Below are 15,744 nucleotides of genomic sequence, written 5' to 3' on the forward strand. Positions count from 1 at the left end.
TTGAAATATAGCACTCTGATTTTCACCAGAGCCTGCTTATGATGTATTAGCCTGTCAGAGATGTCTTACTGATCATTCATGGGACATAGATTGCCATATGTCTGCAGCATGCAACACTCTATGCTAAATGCTGCCACAGAGGGCATTACGGCCTAGATCAGAGGTCAGCAAACGTTTTCTAAAAAAGTCCAGGTAGTTAATTTTAGGCTGTGCAGGCCAGATGGTTTCTATTGTGACTACTCAACTCAGCCATTGAGGCACAAAAGTAGCCATAGACAATACATATGTAAATCAGTGTAGCTATTTTCCAAATCTGTATTTATGGACAGTGAGATTTGAATTTTGTGTAATTTTTTTTTTTTCGGTACTCGGGCCTCTCACTGCTGTGGCCTCTCCCATTGCGGAGCACAGGCTCCGGACGAGCAGGCTCAGCGGCCGTGGCTCACGGGCCCAGCCGCTCCGTGGCATGTGGGATCCTCCCAGACCGGGGCACGAACCCATGTTCCCTGCATCGACAGGCAGACTCCCAACCGTTGCGCCACCAGGGAAGCCCTTGTGTAATTCTTATATCACAAAATATTACTCTTTTGATTTCTAAAACTATTTTTAAAACGTTAAAACCATTCTTAATTCACAAAAAACTATACAAAAGTAGGCAGCAAGCCAGATTTGGCCCTTGGCCTGCAGTTTGCCACCCCCCATCTAGATTATAATAGGTGGAAGATAATTGCCTTAAAGATGTACAAACACAGTTTCTGTAAGTCTACAGAGATGTGAGGGATCTCTTTTAGTTGAAAACTGCATGAAGGAGGTGACATTTGACCTTATTTGAAAGTTGGGATTATAATTTTTTTTTGCAATTCAGGGGCATTTATTTTTATTTTTTAATTTTTTATGGGGGATTTGCTTACTTTATTTATTTATTTTTAACATCTTTATTGGAGTTTAATTGCTTTACAGTGGTCTGTTAGTTTCTGCTTTATAACAAAGTGAATCAGTTATACATATACATATATTCCCATTTCTCCTCCCTCTTGCATCTCCCTCCCAACCTCCCTATCCCACCCCTGTAGGTGGTCACAAAGCACCAAGCTGATCTCCCTGTGCCATGCAGCTGCTTCCCACTAGCTATCTATTTTACATTTGGTAGTGTATATATGTCCATGCCACACTCTCACTTCATCCCAGCTTACCCTTCCCCCTCCCTGTGTCCTCAAGTCCATTCTCTACATCTGCATCTTTATTCTTTTCCTGCATCTAGTTCGTCAGAACCAATATTTTTTTTTTTAGATTTCATATATATGTGTTAGCGAACAGTATTTGTTTTTCTATTTCTGACTTACTTCACTCTGTATAACAGTCTCTAGGTCCATCCACCTCACTACAAATAACTCAGTTTTCTTTCTTTTTTATGGCTGAGTAATATTCCATTGTATATATGTGCCACATCTTCTTTATCCATTCATCTGTCGATGGACACTTAGGTTGCTTCCATGTCCTGGCTATTGTAAATTGTGCTGCAGTGAACACTGTGGTGCATGACTCTTTTTGAATTATGGTTTTCTCAGGGTATATGCACAGTAGTGGGATTGCTGGGTCATATGGTAGTTCTATTTTTAGTTTTTAAGGAACCTCCATACTGTTCTCCATCGTGGCTGTATCGGTTTACATTCCCACCAACAGTGCTGGAGGGTTCCCTTTTCTCCACACCCTCTCCAGCATTTATTGTTTGTAGATTTTTTGATGATGGCCATTCTGACTGGTGTGAGGTGATATACCTCACTGTAGTTTTGATTTGCATTTCTCTAATGGTTAGTGATGGTTCATGTGTTTGTTGGCCATCTGTATACCTTCTTTAGAGAAATGTCTGTTTAGGTATTCTGCCCATTTTTGGAATGGGTTGTTTGCTTTTTTGATATTGAGCTTGTGTGAGCTTCTTGTATATTTTGGAGATTAATCCTTTGTCAGTTGCTTCGTCGGCAAACATTTTCTCCCATTCTGAGGGTTGTCTTTTCATCTTGTTTATGGTTTCCTTTGCTGTGCAAAAGCTTTTAAGTTTCATTAGGTCCCATTTGTTTATTTTTGTTTTTATTTCCCTTTCTCTAGGGGGTGGGTCAAAAAGGATCTTGCTGTGATTTATGTCATAGAGTGTTCTGCCTGTTTTCCTCTTAGTGTTTTATAGTGTCTGGCCTTACATTTAGGTCTTTAATCCATTTTGAGTTTATTTTTGTGTATGGTGTTAGGGAGTGTTCTAATTCCATTCTTTTCCATGTAGCTGTCCAGTTTTCCCAGCACCACTTATTGAAGAGGCTGTCTTTTCTCCATTGTATATTCTTGCCTCCTTTATCAAAGATAAGGTGACCATATGTGTGTGGGTTTATCTCTGGGCTTTCTATCCTCTTACATTGATCTGTATTTCTGTTTTTGTGCCAGTACCATACTGTCTTGATTACTGTACCTTTGTAATATAGTCTGAAGTCCAGGAGCCTGATTTCTCCAACTCCATTATTCTTTCTCAAGATTGCTTTGGCTCTTCGGGGTCTTTTGTGTTTCCATACAAATTGTGAAATTTTTTCTTCTAGTTCTGTGAAAAATGCCATTGGTTGTTTTGTTTGTTTGTTTGTTTGTTTGTTTTTTGTGGTACATGGGTCTCTCACTGTTGTGGCCTCTCCCGTTGCGGAGCACAAGCTCCAGACGTGCAGGCCCAGCGGCCATAGCTCACGTGCCTAGCCGCTCCGCGGCATGTGGGATCTTCCTGGACTGGGGCACGAACCTGTGTGCCCTGCTTTGGAAGGCGGACTCTCAACCTCTGCGCCACCAGGGAAGCCCCCGTTGGTTGTTTGATAGGGAGTGCATTGAACTTGTAGATTGCTTTGGGTAGTATAGTAATTTTCACAATGTTGATTCTTCCAAGCCAAGAACATGGTATATCTCTCCATGTGTTTGTATCATCTTTAATTTCTTTCATCAGTGTCTTATAATTTTCTGCATACAGGTCTTTTGTCTCCTTAGGTAGGTTTATTCCTAGGTATTTTATTCTTTTTGTTTCAGTGGTAAATGAGAGTGTTCCCTTAATTTCTCTTTCAGATTTTTTATCATTAGTGTATAGGAATGCCAGAGATTTCTGTGCATTAATTTTGTATCCTGCTACTTCACCAAATTCATTGATTAGCTCTAGTAGTTTTCTGGTAGCATCTTTAGGATTCCCTATGTATAGTATCATGTCATCTGCAAACAGTGACAGTTTTACTTCTTCTTTTCCAATTTGTATTCCTTTTTTTTCTTTTTCTTCTCTGACTGCTATGGGTAAAGCTTCCAAAACTATGTGGAATAATAGTGGTGAGAGTGGGCAACCTTGTCTTGTTCCTGATATTAGTGGAAATCGTTTCAGTTTTTCACCATTGAGAACGATGTTTGCTGTGGGTTTGTTATATATGGCCTTTATTATGTTGAGGTAAGTTCCCTCTATGCCTACTTTCTGAAAGGTATTTTTTATCAAAAATGGGTGTGTAATTTTGTCAAAAGCATGTCCTGCATCTATTGAGATGATCATATGGTTTTTATTCTTCAATTTGTTAATATGGTGTATCACATTGATTGATTTGCGTATACTGAAGAATCTTTGTATTCCTGAGATAAACCCCACTTGATCATGGTGTATGATCCCTTTCATGTGCTGTTGGATTCTTTTTGCTAGTATTTTGTTGAGGATTTTTTCGTCTATGTTCATCAGTGATGTTGGCCTGTAGTTATTTTTTTTTCGTGACGTCTCATTTTGGTATCAGGGTAATGGTGGCCTTGTAGAATGAGTTTGGGAGTGTTCCTCGCTCTGCTATAATTTGGAAGAGTTTGAGAAGGATAGGTATTAGATCTTCATTAAATGTTTGATAGAATTTGCCTGTGAAGCCATCTGGTTCTGGACTTTTATTTGTTGGAAGATTTTTAATCACAGTTTCAATTTCAGTGCTCATGATTGGTCTTTTCATATTTTCTATTTCTTTCTGGTTCAGGAACAGAAGTTTTTGTATTTCTAAGAATTGTCCATTTCTTCCAGGTTGTCCATTTTATAGGCATATAATTGCTTGCAGTAATCTCTCATGATCCTTTGTATTTCTGTAGTGTCCGTTGTTACATTTCCTTTTTCATTTCTAATTCTGTTGATTTGAGTCTTCTCCCTTTTTTTCTTGATGAGTCTGGCTAAGGGTCTATCAATTTTGTTTATCTTCTCAAAGAAACAAGTTTTACTTTTATTGATCTTTGCCATCGTCTCCTTCATTTGTTTTTCATTTCTGATGTGATCTTTATGATTTCTTTCCTTCTGCTAACTTTGGGGTTTTTTGGTTCTTCTTTCTGTAATTGCTTTAGGTGTAAGTTTAGATTGTTTATTTGAGATGTTTCTTGTTTCTTGAGGTAGGATTGTATTCCTATAAACTTCCCTCTTAGAACTGCTTTTGCTGCATCCCATAAGTTTTGGGTCATCGTGTTTTCATTGTCATTTGTTTCTAGGTATTTTTTGATTTCCTCTTTGATTTCTTCAGTGATCTCTTGGTTATTTAGTAGTGTATTGTTGAGCCTCCATGTGTTTGTAGTTTTTACAGATTTTTTTCCTGTAATTGATATCTAGTCTCATATCATAGTCTCATATCGTTGTGGTCGGAAAGGATACTTGATACAATTTCAATTTTCTTAAATTTACCAAGGCTTGGTTTGTCATCCAAGATATGATCTGTCCTGGAGAATGTTCCATGAGCAGTTGAGAAGAAAATGTATTCTTTTGTTTTTGGATGGAATGTCCTATAAATATCAATTAAGTCCATCGTGTTTAATGTATCATTTAAAGCTTGTGTTTCCTTATCAATTTTCATTTTGGATGATCTGTCCATTGGTGAAAGTGGGGTGTTAAGTCCCCTACTATGATTGTGTTACTGTTGATTTCCCTTTTTATGGCTGTTAGTATTTGCCTTATGTATTGAGGTGCTCCTATTTTGGTTCCATAAATATTTACAATTGTTATTTCTTCTTCTTGGATTGATCCCTTGATCATTATGTAGTGTCCTTCTTAGTCTCTTCTAATAGTCTTTATTTTAAAGTCTATTTTGTCTGATATGAGAATTGCTAGTCCAGCTTTCTTTTGACTTCCATTTGCGTGGAATATCTTTTTCCATCCCCTCACTTTCAGTCTGTATGTGTCCCTCGGTCTGAAGTGGGTCTCTTGTAGGAGGCATATGTGTGGGTCTTGTTTTTGTATCCATTCATCCAGTCTATGTCTTTTGGTTGGAGCATTTAATCCATTTACATTTAAGGTAGTTATTGATATGTATTTTCCTATTACCATTTTCTTAATTGTTTTGGGTTTGTTATTGTAGGTCTTTTCCTTCTCTTGTGTTTCCTGCCTAGAGAAGTTCCTTTAGCATTTGTTGTAAAGCTGGTTTCGTGGTGCTGAATTCTCTTAGCTTTTGCTTGTCTGCAAAGGTTTTAATTTCTCCCTCGAATCTGAATGAGATCTTTTTTGGGTAGAGTAATCTTGGTTGTAGGTTTTTCCCTTTCATCACTTTAAATATGTCCTGCCATTCCCTTCTGGCTTGCAGAGTTTCTGCTGAAAGATCAGCTGTTAACCTTCTGAGGATTCCCCTCTATGTTATTTGTTGCTTTTCCCTTGCTGCTTTTAATATTTTTTTCTTTGTATTTAATTTTTGTCACTTTAATTACTATGTGTCTCAGCGTGTTTCTCCTTGGATTTATCCTATATGGGACTTTCTGCACTTCCTGTACTTGACTGACTATTTCCTTTCCCGTTTTAGGGAAGTTTTCAACTATAATCTCTTCTAATATTTTCTCAGTCCCTTTTTTTTATCTTCTTCTTCTGGGACCCCTATAATTCGAATGTTGGTGCCTTTAATGTTGTCCCAGATGTCTCTGAGACTGTCCTCAATTCTTTTCATTCTTTTTTCTTTATTCTGGTCTGCCGTAGTTATTTCCACTATTTTATCTTCCAGTCACTTATCCGTTCTTCTGCCTCAGTTATTCTGCTATTGATTCCTTCTAGAGAACTTTTAATTTCATTTATTATGTTGTTCATTACTGTTTGTTTGCTCTTTAGTTCTTCTAGGTTCTTGTTAAAACTTTCTTGTATTTTCTCTATTCTATTTCCAATATTTTGCATCATCTTTACTATCATTATTCTGAATTCTTTTTCATGTAGACTGCCTATTTCCTCTTCATTTGTTTGGTCTGGTGGGTTTTTACTTTGCTCCTTCATCTGCTGCGTATTCCTTTGTCTTCTCATTTTGCTTAACTTACTTGTTAACTTAACTTGTGTTTGGGGTTTCCTTTTCGCAGGCTGCAGGTTCATAGTTCCTGTTGTTTTTGGTGTCTGTCCCCGGTAGGTAAGGTTGGTTCAGTGGGTTATGTAGGCTTCCTGGTGGAGGGTACTGGTGCCTGTGTTCTGGTGGATGAGTCTGGATCTTGTCTTTCTGGTGGGCAGGAGTGCATCCGGTGGTGTGTTTTTGAGTGTCTGTGAACTTAGTATGATTTTAGGCAGGCTCTCTGCTAACAGGTGGGATTGTGTTCCTGTCTTGCTAGTTGTTTGTCATGGGGTGTCCAGCACTGGAGCTTGCTGGTCGTTCAGTGGAGCTGGGTCTTAGCATTGAGACAGAGCTCTCTGGGAGAGCTCACACTGATTGATATTATGTGGGACCAGGAGGTCTTGTGGTCCAGTGTCCTGAAGTTGGCTCTCCCACCTCAGAGGCTCAGGCCTGACACCCAGCCAGAGAACCAAGATCCTGTCAGCCACATGGCCACGTATGTGGGGAGTTTCTTTCCTTTTGGGAAGTCTGAGGTCTTCTGCCAGTGTTTAGCAGGTGTTGTTCCACATGTAGATTTATTTTTGATATGTTTGTGGGGAGGAAGACGATCTCCACGTCTTACTCCTCTGCCATCTTGCAGGTCCCCCCTTTAATTTTTTTAAGTTAAAAAAGTTTTACATTTGCAATCACATATTTAATACCTGTATTATGCTTACTCATAGCAAAATTTTAAATGCAAATAACTTATGAACTTGCACAAATATATTCCTATATATTGCAGCCTTGCCATGGTTATCATGTCTTCCATGCTATGTGGTTTTTTTAAATTGTGGTAAGAACACTTAATGTGAGATCTCCCCTCTTAACAAATTTTTCAGTGCCCAATACAGTAGTGTTAAACATATAGGCACAATGTTGTACCAGAGTTCTCTAGAACTTATTCATCTTGCATACTTGGAACTTATTGCCATTGAATAAGTAACTCCCCATTTGCCTCTCTCTCCTGCCCCTGGCAACCACCATTCTACTTTCTATGAGTTTGACTATTTTAGATATCTCATATTAGTAGAATCCTGCAGTTATTTGTCTTTCTGTGATTGCCTTACTTCACTTAGCATAAGTTCCTCTAGGTTTATCCACATTGTCCAAAAGAATTGAAATCAGGATCTCAAAGACATATCTGCACTCCCATGTTCACTGCAGCACTATTCACAATAGCTAAGATGTGGAAACAGCCTAAGTGTTCATTGACAAATGAATAGGTTAAAAAATATGACATATACATACAATGGAATGTTATTCAGCCCTAGAAGAGGAAGGGAATCCGACCATATGAAGAATGGGATTTTAGTAGATGGGGTTGAGATCCACACTGGGGCACTTTTCATAGTAAAAGGGAATACTGCTAATTGTTACTCCGGGATAATAGGTGTAAACCCTGGCTGTTTCATACAAATTGGGACATATGATGTCCCAGGAGGATGAGTCTAAAAGGACCATGAGCAGAGAGCTCTGAGTGTGGTCAAGGGAGATTTCATGGTGTATTCAATAAGTGAAAAAGTCCAAGTTGGTTGAAGCACATTGAGATGAATAGAGGCAGAAAAGCTAGAAAGGCAGTCTGGGGCTTGAACTAGGATTAAATCTGTAGGTTCTTAAACATAAAGCTAAGGCATTTGGAAATTATTGAACAGGTGGTGGAGAAGCACTGCAAGTTTTAAATAATAAAGTGACATTGTCCCCTGTCAGTGATATCAGTGATGTGCAGAATGATTTGGATCAGGCAGGGACTACATGCAGGAGCCCAATTAAGGGACCACAGTAATAGTTTGAAGAGAGGTTAAGAGAATGTGGACCAAGTCCAGGCAGCAGGAATAGAAAGGAAGGGGTGGATGAAAGACACATCAGAGAGAAGGAATCAAGAGAACTTATCAACTGAATATGAAAGATAAGCAACGAAAAAGGGAAAGTCAAAGGAAACTCCCAAGGCTTCAAGTTGAGGTGACTGTAGGCATTCTGTACTTGTGGGTTAGAGATAGGAAGGAAAGGGAAATCTGCAAATGATTATACAATTGGGATCCTATTCTTATTGCAATTTGGAAAAATAGATATAAGATAGCAATGGTACTTCTAGTTTAACTTTTGAAAATACTTTTATGCCAGGACAGCTTAATCTGAATAAAAATTTGAATAACTTTCTTATAACGTGAGTGTAAGCAGCTTGTTTTGAAAAAATTGGACTTTGATTTGGAGGGAGGGTAGGGGAGAGGGTTCAGGTATATTTAATCTTCTTTCTAGAACTCAGTGGCATGCAACCCATTTTTAGGTTAGTACAGTGGTTCTTATAGTGGTTCTTACTATAAAAGTAAAAATGAACCCAACTGAGGAAAATGTACAGCTATGACAGGCCGCTAGCTAGAACATGATTAAGAATGATTTTAAACCATGAGCTTGTATCACCCAGTTACCTCAATAGCTATCTTAAGAGTATTAAAAATTATCCAAATTAAGTACTTGGTTTTTAAAAAATAGCTCATTTTCTGCAGAATACTTGGGATTGTAAAGATACCTTGAAATCAAAGAAAGAAACAATGATGATGTGCTATAACTTCTAAAATTTGAATTAAGCTTCTCCTGTGTTCCTGACTCCCAAAATGGTGCCCAAGCTATATTTTATATTTTCTTCTTATTCAATTTCCCAATAACTTTCTAAGCAGTGATTTTTTTCCAGTAGGGAATGTATCTGAGGAAGTGGAGAGAAATAGGTGAGTTACTGGGGATAAAAATGACAGATAACTGTAATTATCTGAAAGCACACACACACACACACACACACACACCTATTTTTAAAAGAAAAATTTTAAACAGCAAAGGGAATCAAATCACTATAGGAAAAATTTCAGAAATAAGAATGTTTCATCTAGAAAAGCTTTCCTATGTTTTGAAACTCTTGAATTTTCCATAATTTTCACTTTGTTCAACATTTTTCCATGCTTAAATAAAATTAAATTAACCAGTCTGGCCATGGGGTATCGGCTTCTATTTCTCTAAAGCAGAGTTCCAGAAAAGTAAAGCGGACTTGAATTCGTTATCCTTCCTAGTCCCAGAATAGAATCCCCAAACATCTCAAGGTGTGAATTACTGAGAAATGCTGTCCCACTGTGGTGAGAGACTGCTGGGGGAAGGGGTAGAGAGAGGTTGTGTGGGTACACAGTAGCCCCTGGGGCTGTAGTGTGTCCTTGGCACCAAAAAGAAAGAGAAATCATAATGTAAAACCCCACATGGAACCAAACCCTGACTGATGCCATTCATTAGGGCCAGTAGCCGAGGAGTGTGGGTTTTACTTTTTAGAAATTTTGGGGGGCGGGTGTTTCTGCTTCTTTCCTTGTGCTCTGTTTTTAAGTTTCTTTTATTCATCTTTCTAGTATGTTTACTTCTCTCTGTGCTTACTACATAATATGAAGAGAAAACATTATAATACTATATGATATTGTCATTATAAACATGCATTATAGTATGTATTATATACAATGTAACTATGTAGATATAAACATATTATAGATATAATATTACAGGATGCTGGCCAGCCGGGCTGGGGCTTCTGGTTACATCCCTGTCTCCTTGGTAGTTACCATTACACACAGGGCTTTGACAGCTTCAAGATTTCTAGTAAAAACATACCACTGTTCTAGTTTTCTCTCCTTTAGTTCCTCACCTGCAGGCATTCGTTATTAGGTATCAGGCTATTCAGAAACTGCCCTGACATGATGAGAACCCGATCTTGAGTAGGATGTGTCAGAATGCACACGAGCCAGATCCTCTCCTCACCCCCACCAGGTTTTGCCTTCAATGGTTGTTTGTTTTTTTTTTTTGCGGTACGCGGGCCTCTCACTGTTGTGGCCTCTCCCGTTGCGGAGCACAGGCTCCGGACGCGCAGGCTCAGCGGCCATGGCTCACGGGCCCAGCCGCTCCACGGCACGTGGGATCTTCCCGGACCGGGGCACGAACCCGCATCCCCTGCATCGGCAGGCGGACTCTCAACCACTGCGCCACCAGGGAAGCCCTTCAGTGGTTGTTAACCAAAGAAAACTAGAGTGCCTGTTTTCTTCTCTTTTTATTATTCTCATAATTCTTCAGTCCCAATGAAATTTAAAATTCCTGGGTTGAAATTAGACTTAAACAAGTGATAGTTTGTTTCTGAATTGACTGTGATTAGCTTTCCTTATGGTGGATCCATTTCCTATTGTGAGGTAGAGTAATAAGGATGTGTGTGGAGTTTTAGATACGGCTACTTGGAGTCTTTCTAGAAAGTTGTAATCTTATTAGAATAACCACTAAATGAAAAAGGTTAGGCAGCAGAGACGTAGATATTTGTCTGCCTCTGTAACTACCTCTCTCTCATGGACCTTACATAAGTCAGCTTACCTCATTACCCCTAAAAACCAAAGTTATGTATGTGAGAGCAGTAAAGGTAAAACAGGGATTTATCAATGTGTAAGGTATTACTGTGTCTGTTACTGTACAATTATCATTCGTTATTATTATTACTACCACCACTAAAAATAGAATGTAACTTCCGCCTGCCTGTGGTAAAAGACTGGAACATATCCATATGCCCTCTAGAACAAGAAGTTTTTGCTATGAAAATTCTCATGCACATCTTTTAATCCTGTCAAATAGGTCCATCTTTTTCTTTACTAATAGATTCTTCATTAAGTTTCAAGAAAGAATGATTGTATTGTTTCATACTTTCAAGATATAGTTTTGACCTTCTAGACCACTTAGGAGCTGAACAAAATTTAATATTAGAAATAGGAAATACTTTAATTGAAAGCCTGAGTATCCTACTGGCTACTGGTTTGACTTGTGATCCCTTAGAAAATAACCAAGTCTCTATGAGCTAAATTTTCCCTAAACCTCATTTCACGATATCCAGCTTTCAGAATAGCTGGAAAATTACCATTTAGACGCATTTCATTTTTTAATGCATTATAGACATTGTTGTTCAAATAATTGCAACTCCATTCCTCATAGAAAGCTTATGCAGTCAATCCTTTATTTAATAATAGTACCCTTTAAATGTGCATGTAGAAAGATAATGGAGAGAGAGAGGAATGGAAATGGCTAATTTGTTTTATTATACCATGTATTGGGAAGCATGAAGAAAATCAAATAGCTTGAATTACAATTTCAAATAAAAAAGTTTCTTGATGTTGGTGTACTCTAACCTCTAAAAACATTTTACAAATAAAGAATCAAGAAAATAAATATTAACAGCTCTGGGGAAACTTCTTTAATCATGGAACTATAACCACTCCCTGCTGCTAAAGTCTTTGATTGCAGAAATGCATCCGATTTACCTTTCAGAATTATTAGGTATAAAATGGCATATCACTGTTGTTATTGTCTTTTTCTCCCTTCTTATAGTTTTTTGCAGTGAACAAAAAGTTATTTTGTACCCCTTTTAATTCTCCCCCGACACACACCTTCTAATACCATCACCTTGGGGGTTCGGTTTCAACATAGGGAATTGGGGGAGACACATTAAGTCCATAAGAGGGAGGAAAACGGATGCTATGTGAATCTTCTCAGGACGCTTTTAATTCTTTGTTCCTTTTTGTTTTTAGGAGCTGTACAGATGTGCTGTGCTGCATGATCTTCATACTGTTCATTATTGCCTACATTCTTTTAGGACTTGTGGGTGAGTAAATACAGGTATAGAAGATATTTAACATTTGCTAATTAAATAACTAAGTCAATGTCACATTTTTAACATTAATCATTTTCTTCCAAAATCCTTCTTATTATCTATTATTATATTTTCTGAAGGGAATGTACCTCACCAGGACTCATTGGGTAGCAGATGCAATGAAAAATAAACACAAAACAGTTTATCCAAAGGCAAGCCTAAATTACTTAGGTAAATATAATTATACAAAAGAACAAAAAAACCTTATGGTTGCTTTTTAATCATTTTTACTTTTGAAATTTTATTAAGCAGCTAATAAAGTTCATGTTGCTATGTACTAATAAGAACTAGGGCCTAGATAAGTTTAAGTAATACATAACCTTTTCTTTTTATAAGTAAATTAAAAAGAAGTAAGAATTTCACCAAATAGTTCATTGACATATAGGAAATCCTATTGTCTTTGCCTACCAGAAAGAGATATCCTGTTGTTCATTGTTAGATTAAAGATTTTTCTATGGAAATGAAAATAAAGAGGGCAAATATAGATGGTCTTTATTTGGGTTGTTTTAAAAACTACCAAAGGGGATCATCAAGATGGCAGAGTAAGAGGACATGGAGCTCACCTCCCTCCACAAACACATCAAACATACATCTACATGTGGAACAACTCTCACTGAAAACTAACTGGAAACTGGCAGAAAGACTCCAAGGCTGTAAGAATGATACACACATAATTGGGTAGAAAGGGAAAAAAAAAAAGCAATCAGATCAGGACCTGTGCTCCTGGGAGGGGACTTCAGAGGGCAAGAAAGATCACACAGTTGGACACTCACCCTGGGGAGTAAGCAGTGAGAGCCACAGATTGGGTGCCCTAGTCCTGGGGTCCTATACAGAGGAGACGAGCCCTCTTAGCTGGTTGGAGGACTGCTGGGTCTAACAGGGGGGCTGTTGTTAGGGAAGTCCAGGGAAGCCTGGACTCCAGTTGTGAGGAACACTCATGTGCTGTCTTGCCCTGAGGCAGGGTGGAGAGTGGTCTGCTCTAGTGGCTGCTGGGTTTCCCATAACTGCGTTGGCACACACCCAAGCCAAGCAAAGGCTCTGATTCTGCTCATTCCATGTCACAGGGCAGCACTGGATCTGGGGCAGCCATGACTGGGGAGAAGACTCGACTGTGGGATGCAGAGATGAGCTAGTCCCTGGGCATGGCCTGGGTGGGATGGTGGCAGCCACTGTTGAGCTTACTCAAGCAGTGCATCTGAAGTAGCCCCGACCTCTGACAGCAGCTGCTCCACCACAGCTTACCCCCTGATCACAGGCCAAGTGTCCACATAGGCCTCACCTGCCCAGTGATATGGCTCAACAACAGGGCGGGGGTGGTGGAGGCTGAGGACAGTGACCTGCTGTGAGGAACAAAGGGGACTTGCACCTGAGTCTGCGTCTGAGCGGAACAAGGAAAACGGTTGTGCATGCCTGCACAGGCAGTGCATTAGAGACAGCTTGGACCTCTGTCTGCAGACAACAGGAGCAGAGAACCCTCACAAGCCCCACTTGCTTCAGCACTCCCCCACTCTGGGGCAAAGGTGCCAGTTCAGAGAGAGGGGAAAACACACACTTAAGGGGAACAGAGCCAGCTTGAGCCCGACCCTCAGGGCTTCTGCTCCAGCAACTTGGGCTCAGACCCCACCCCTGATAGGGCAGTGACAACCACTGAGCAGAAAGGAAGCCCTGCCTCACACTGGGCTCCAGCTCTAGCCTCTCCATCTCTAGCCCCACCCCCTACCAAGGTGATAGCTGCCAGCAAACCCTGAGGAAAGATGTGACTTGGATCCATATCAAATCCAGCTCTCCCGCCAAAGGCAGTGGACACACCGCACCTGTACAGGAATGGCCCCGCATAAGAACAACCCTTCAAGCAACAATAGGTAACTGTTTCACCTAAATTCATAGAGGCAGAGAAAGTTAAGCAAAATGAAAAAGCAGAGGAACTGCTGTCAATTAAAAGAGCAAAAGAAACACTCTGAAAAAAATAATGAAATAGAAATAAACAATTTACCAGATAAAGAATTCAAAGCATTAGTAATTAAAATGTTTACTGAATTAGGAAAAAAATAGATGTACACAGTAAAAATTTTAACAAGGAACTATAAAATACAAAAAAGACCCAATCAGAAATGAAGAATTCAATAGCTGAAATAAACACACTAGAAGGAATGAAGAGCAGGCTGAGTGATCCAGAAGAATGTATATGTGATGTGAAAGATAGAATAACGGGAATCACTGAATCAGAACAGCAAAATAAATAAATAAATAAATAAAAACTTGAAAGTTTAAGAGATCTCTGAGATAGCATTAAGCATATGAACCTTCACATTATAGGAGTCCCAGAAGAAGAGAGAAGGGGATTGAAAATGTATTTGATGAAATTATGGTTGAAAACTTCCCAAACCTGAAGAAGGAAATAGACATCCAGGTACAGGAAGCACAGAGAGTCCCAAACATGATGAACCCAAAAAATACCCACAGCAAGACATACATAATTAAAATGGCAAAAGTCAAAGCTAAAGAGAATTCTAAAGGCAGCAAGAGAAAACAAGGAGTCATATACAAGGGAATCCCTGTAAGGCTATCAGCTGATTTCTCTGCAGAAAGTTTTCAGGCCAGAAGAGAGTGGCATGATATATTCAAAGTGCTGAAGGGAAAACCCTGCAACCTACAATACCCTACCCAGCAAGATTATCATTTTGAATAGAGGAAATGTTAAAGGGTCTTATCTAAGTGGAAAAGAAGTAAGAATCTAAAAGGGAAAATCTCACTAGGAAATGCAAATATATAATAAGGGCTGATGATCAACCACTTAAAGACTAAAAGACAGAAAATTCTAAAGCAACTATAACTATAATAAACAGTTACAGGTGTTCCTTAAGAAACAAGAAAAATCTCAAATAAACAGGCTAAACTGCCACCTAAAGGAATTAGAAAAAGAAGAACAAACAAAACCCAAAGTCAGCAGAAGGAAGGAAATATTAAAGAACAGAGAGGAAATAAATAAAATAGAGATTTGTAAATCAGCTCTACTTCAATTTAAGAAAAAACTACCAAAGGAACTGGTGTGAATATTTTCTGTAAAAAGATTTCACCATTGCATATGAATGTATTGCATTATCCCCAGAGACTTAAGTCCTATCCCTTAGATGCTGACTTAGGAAACTTTATTATTATTGGTGGGGGGGGGGGAGTGTAAAAGTCAGATAATAGCTTCTAGTAACAATAATTAATGCCTAGAGTTAATGTGGATAGATTGTATCAGCAGAAAGAAGGCAGTGCCTACCTAGAGAACAATGGAAAATACTTTTCTCTGGTCTTCAGTTTTATCTTCCAGTAAAGAGAAATACTTTGAGAACAGCAATTGAAAGTAATTTCCAAAATATCATCTGAGTAATACCAGGTGAAAACTACACATAAATGGAGAATTCAAAAAAATAAGGCAGGAAGATAGGGAAGGAGAGAAGAATAAAGGAGTATAAACCACAAAACCAAATAATGTGCTCTTAGGTCTTCAGAAGATTCCTTTGTTATTTCTTCAGTGTATTTGAACTTCTAAACATTAATGCATTAGTAGCACAATACATAAATATAAAAATTGAATATTATAATACAGTGAATTTTCTTATACAACTAATAGAATTTTAGCTTCTCCAACTTTGGGACACATGTCTGTCTCTGTAATTGTTTTGTTTTTACTTTTTGTCATCG

At 38.6% G+C, this 15,744-nt stretch overlaps 1 protein-coding gene across 7 annotated transcripts in view; it reads left to right on the plus strand.

The window, feature by feature from the left end:
- The window catches only part of SLC44A5 (solute carrier family 44 member 5), a 377,697-nt gene that overhangs the window by 266,412 nt on the left and 95,541 nt on the right, over positions 1 to 15,744 (plus strand). For all 7 annotated transcript variants that reach the window (XM_060304202.1, XM_060304190.1, XM_060304207.1 and 4 more), the window contains one exon: positions 11,930 to 12,003. In XM_060304202.1, the coding sequence (XP_060160185.1) occupies positions 11,930 to 12,003 (74 nt within the window). The remainder of the gene's footprint in view (positions 1 to 11,929; positions 12,004 to 15,744) is intronic.

The sequence above is a fragment of the Globicephala melas genome, chromosome 1, assembly GCF_963455315.2.
Source record: "Globicephala melas chromosome 1, mGloMel1.2, whole genome shotgun sequence".
Lineage (NCBI taxonomy): Eukaryota > Metazoa > Chordata > Mammalia > Artiodactyla > Delphinidae > Globicephala > Globicephala melas.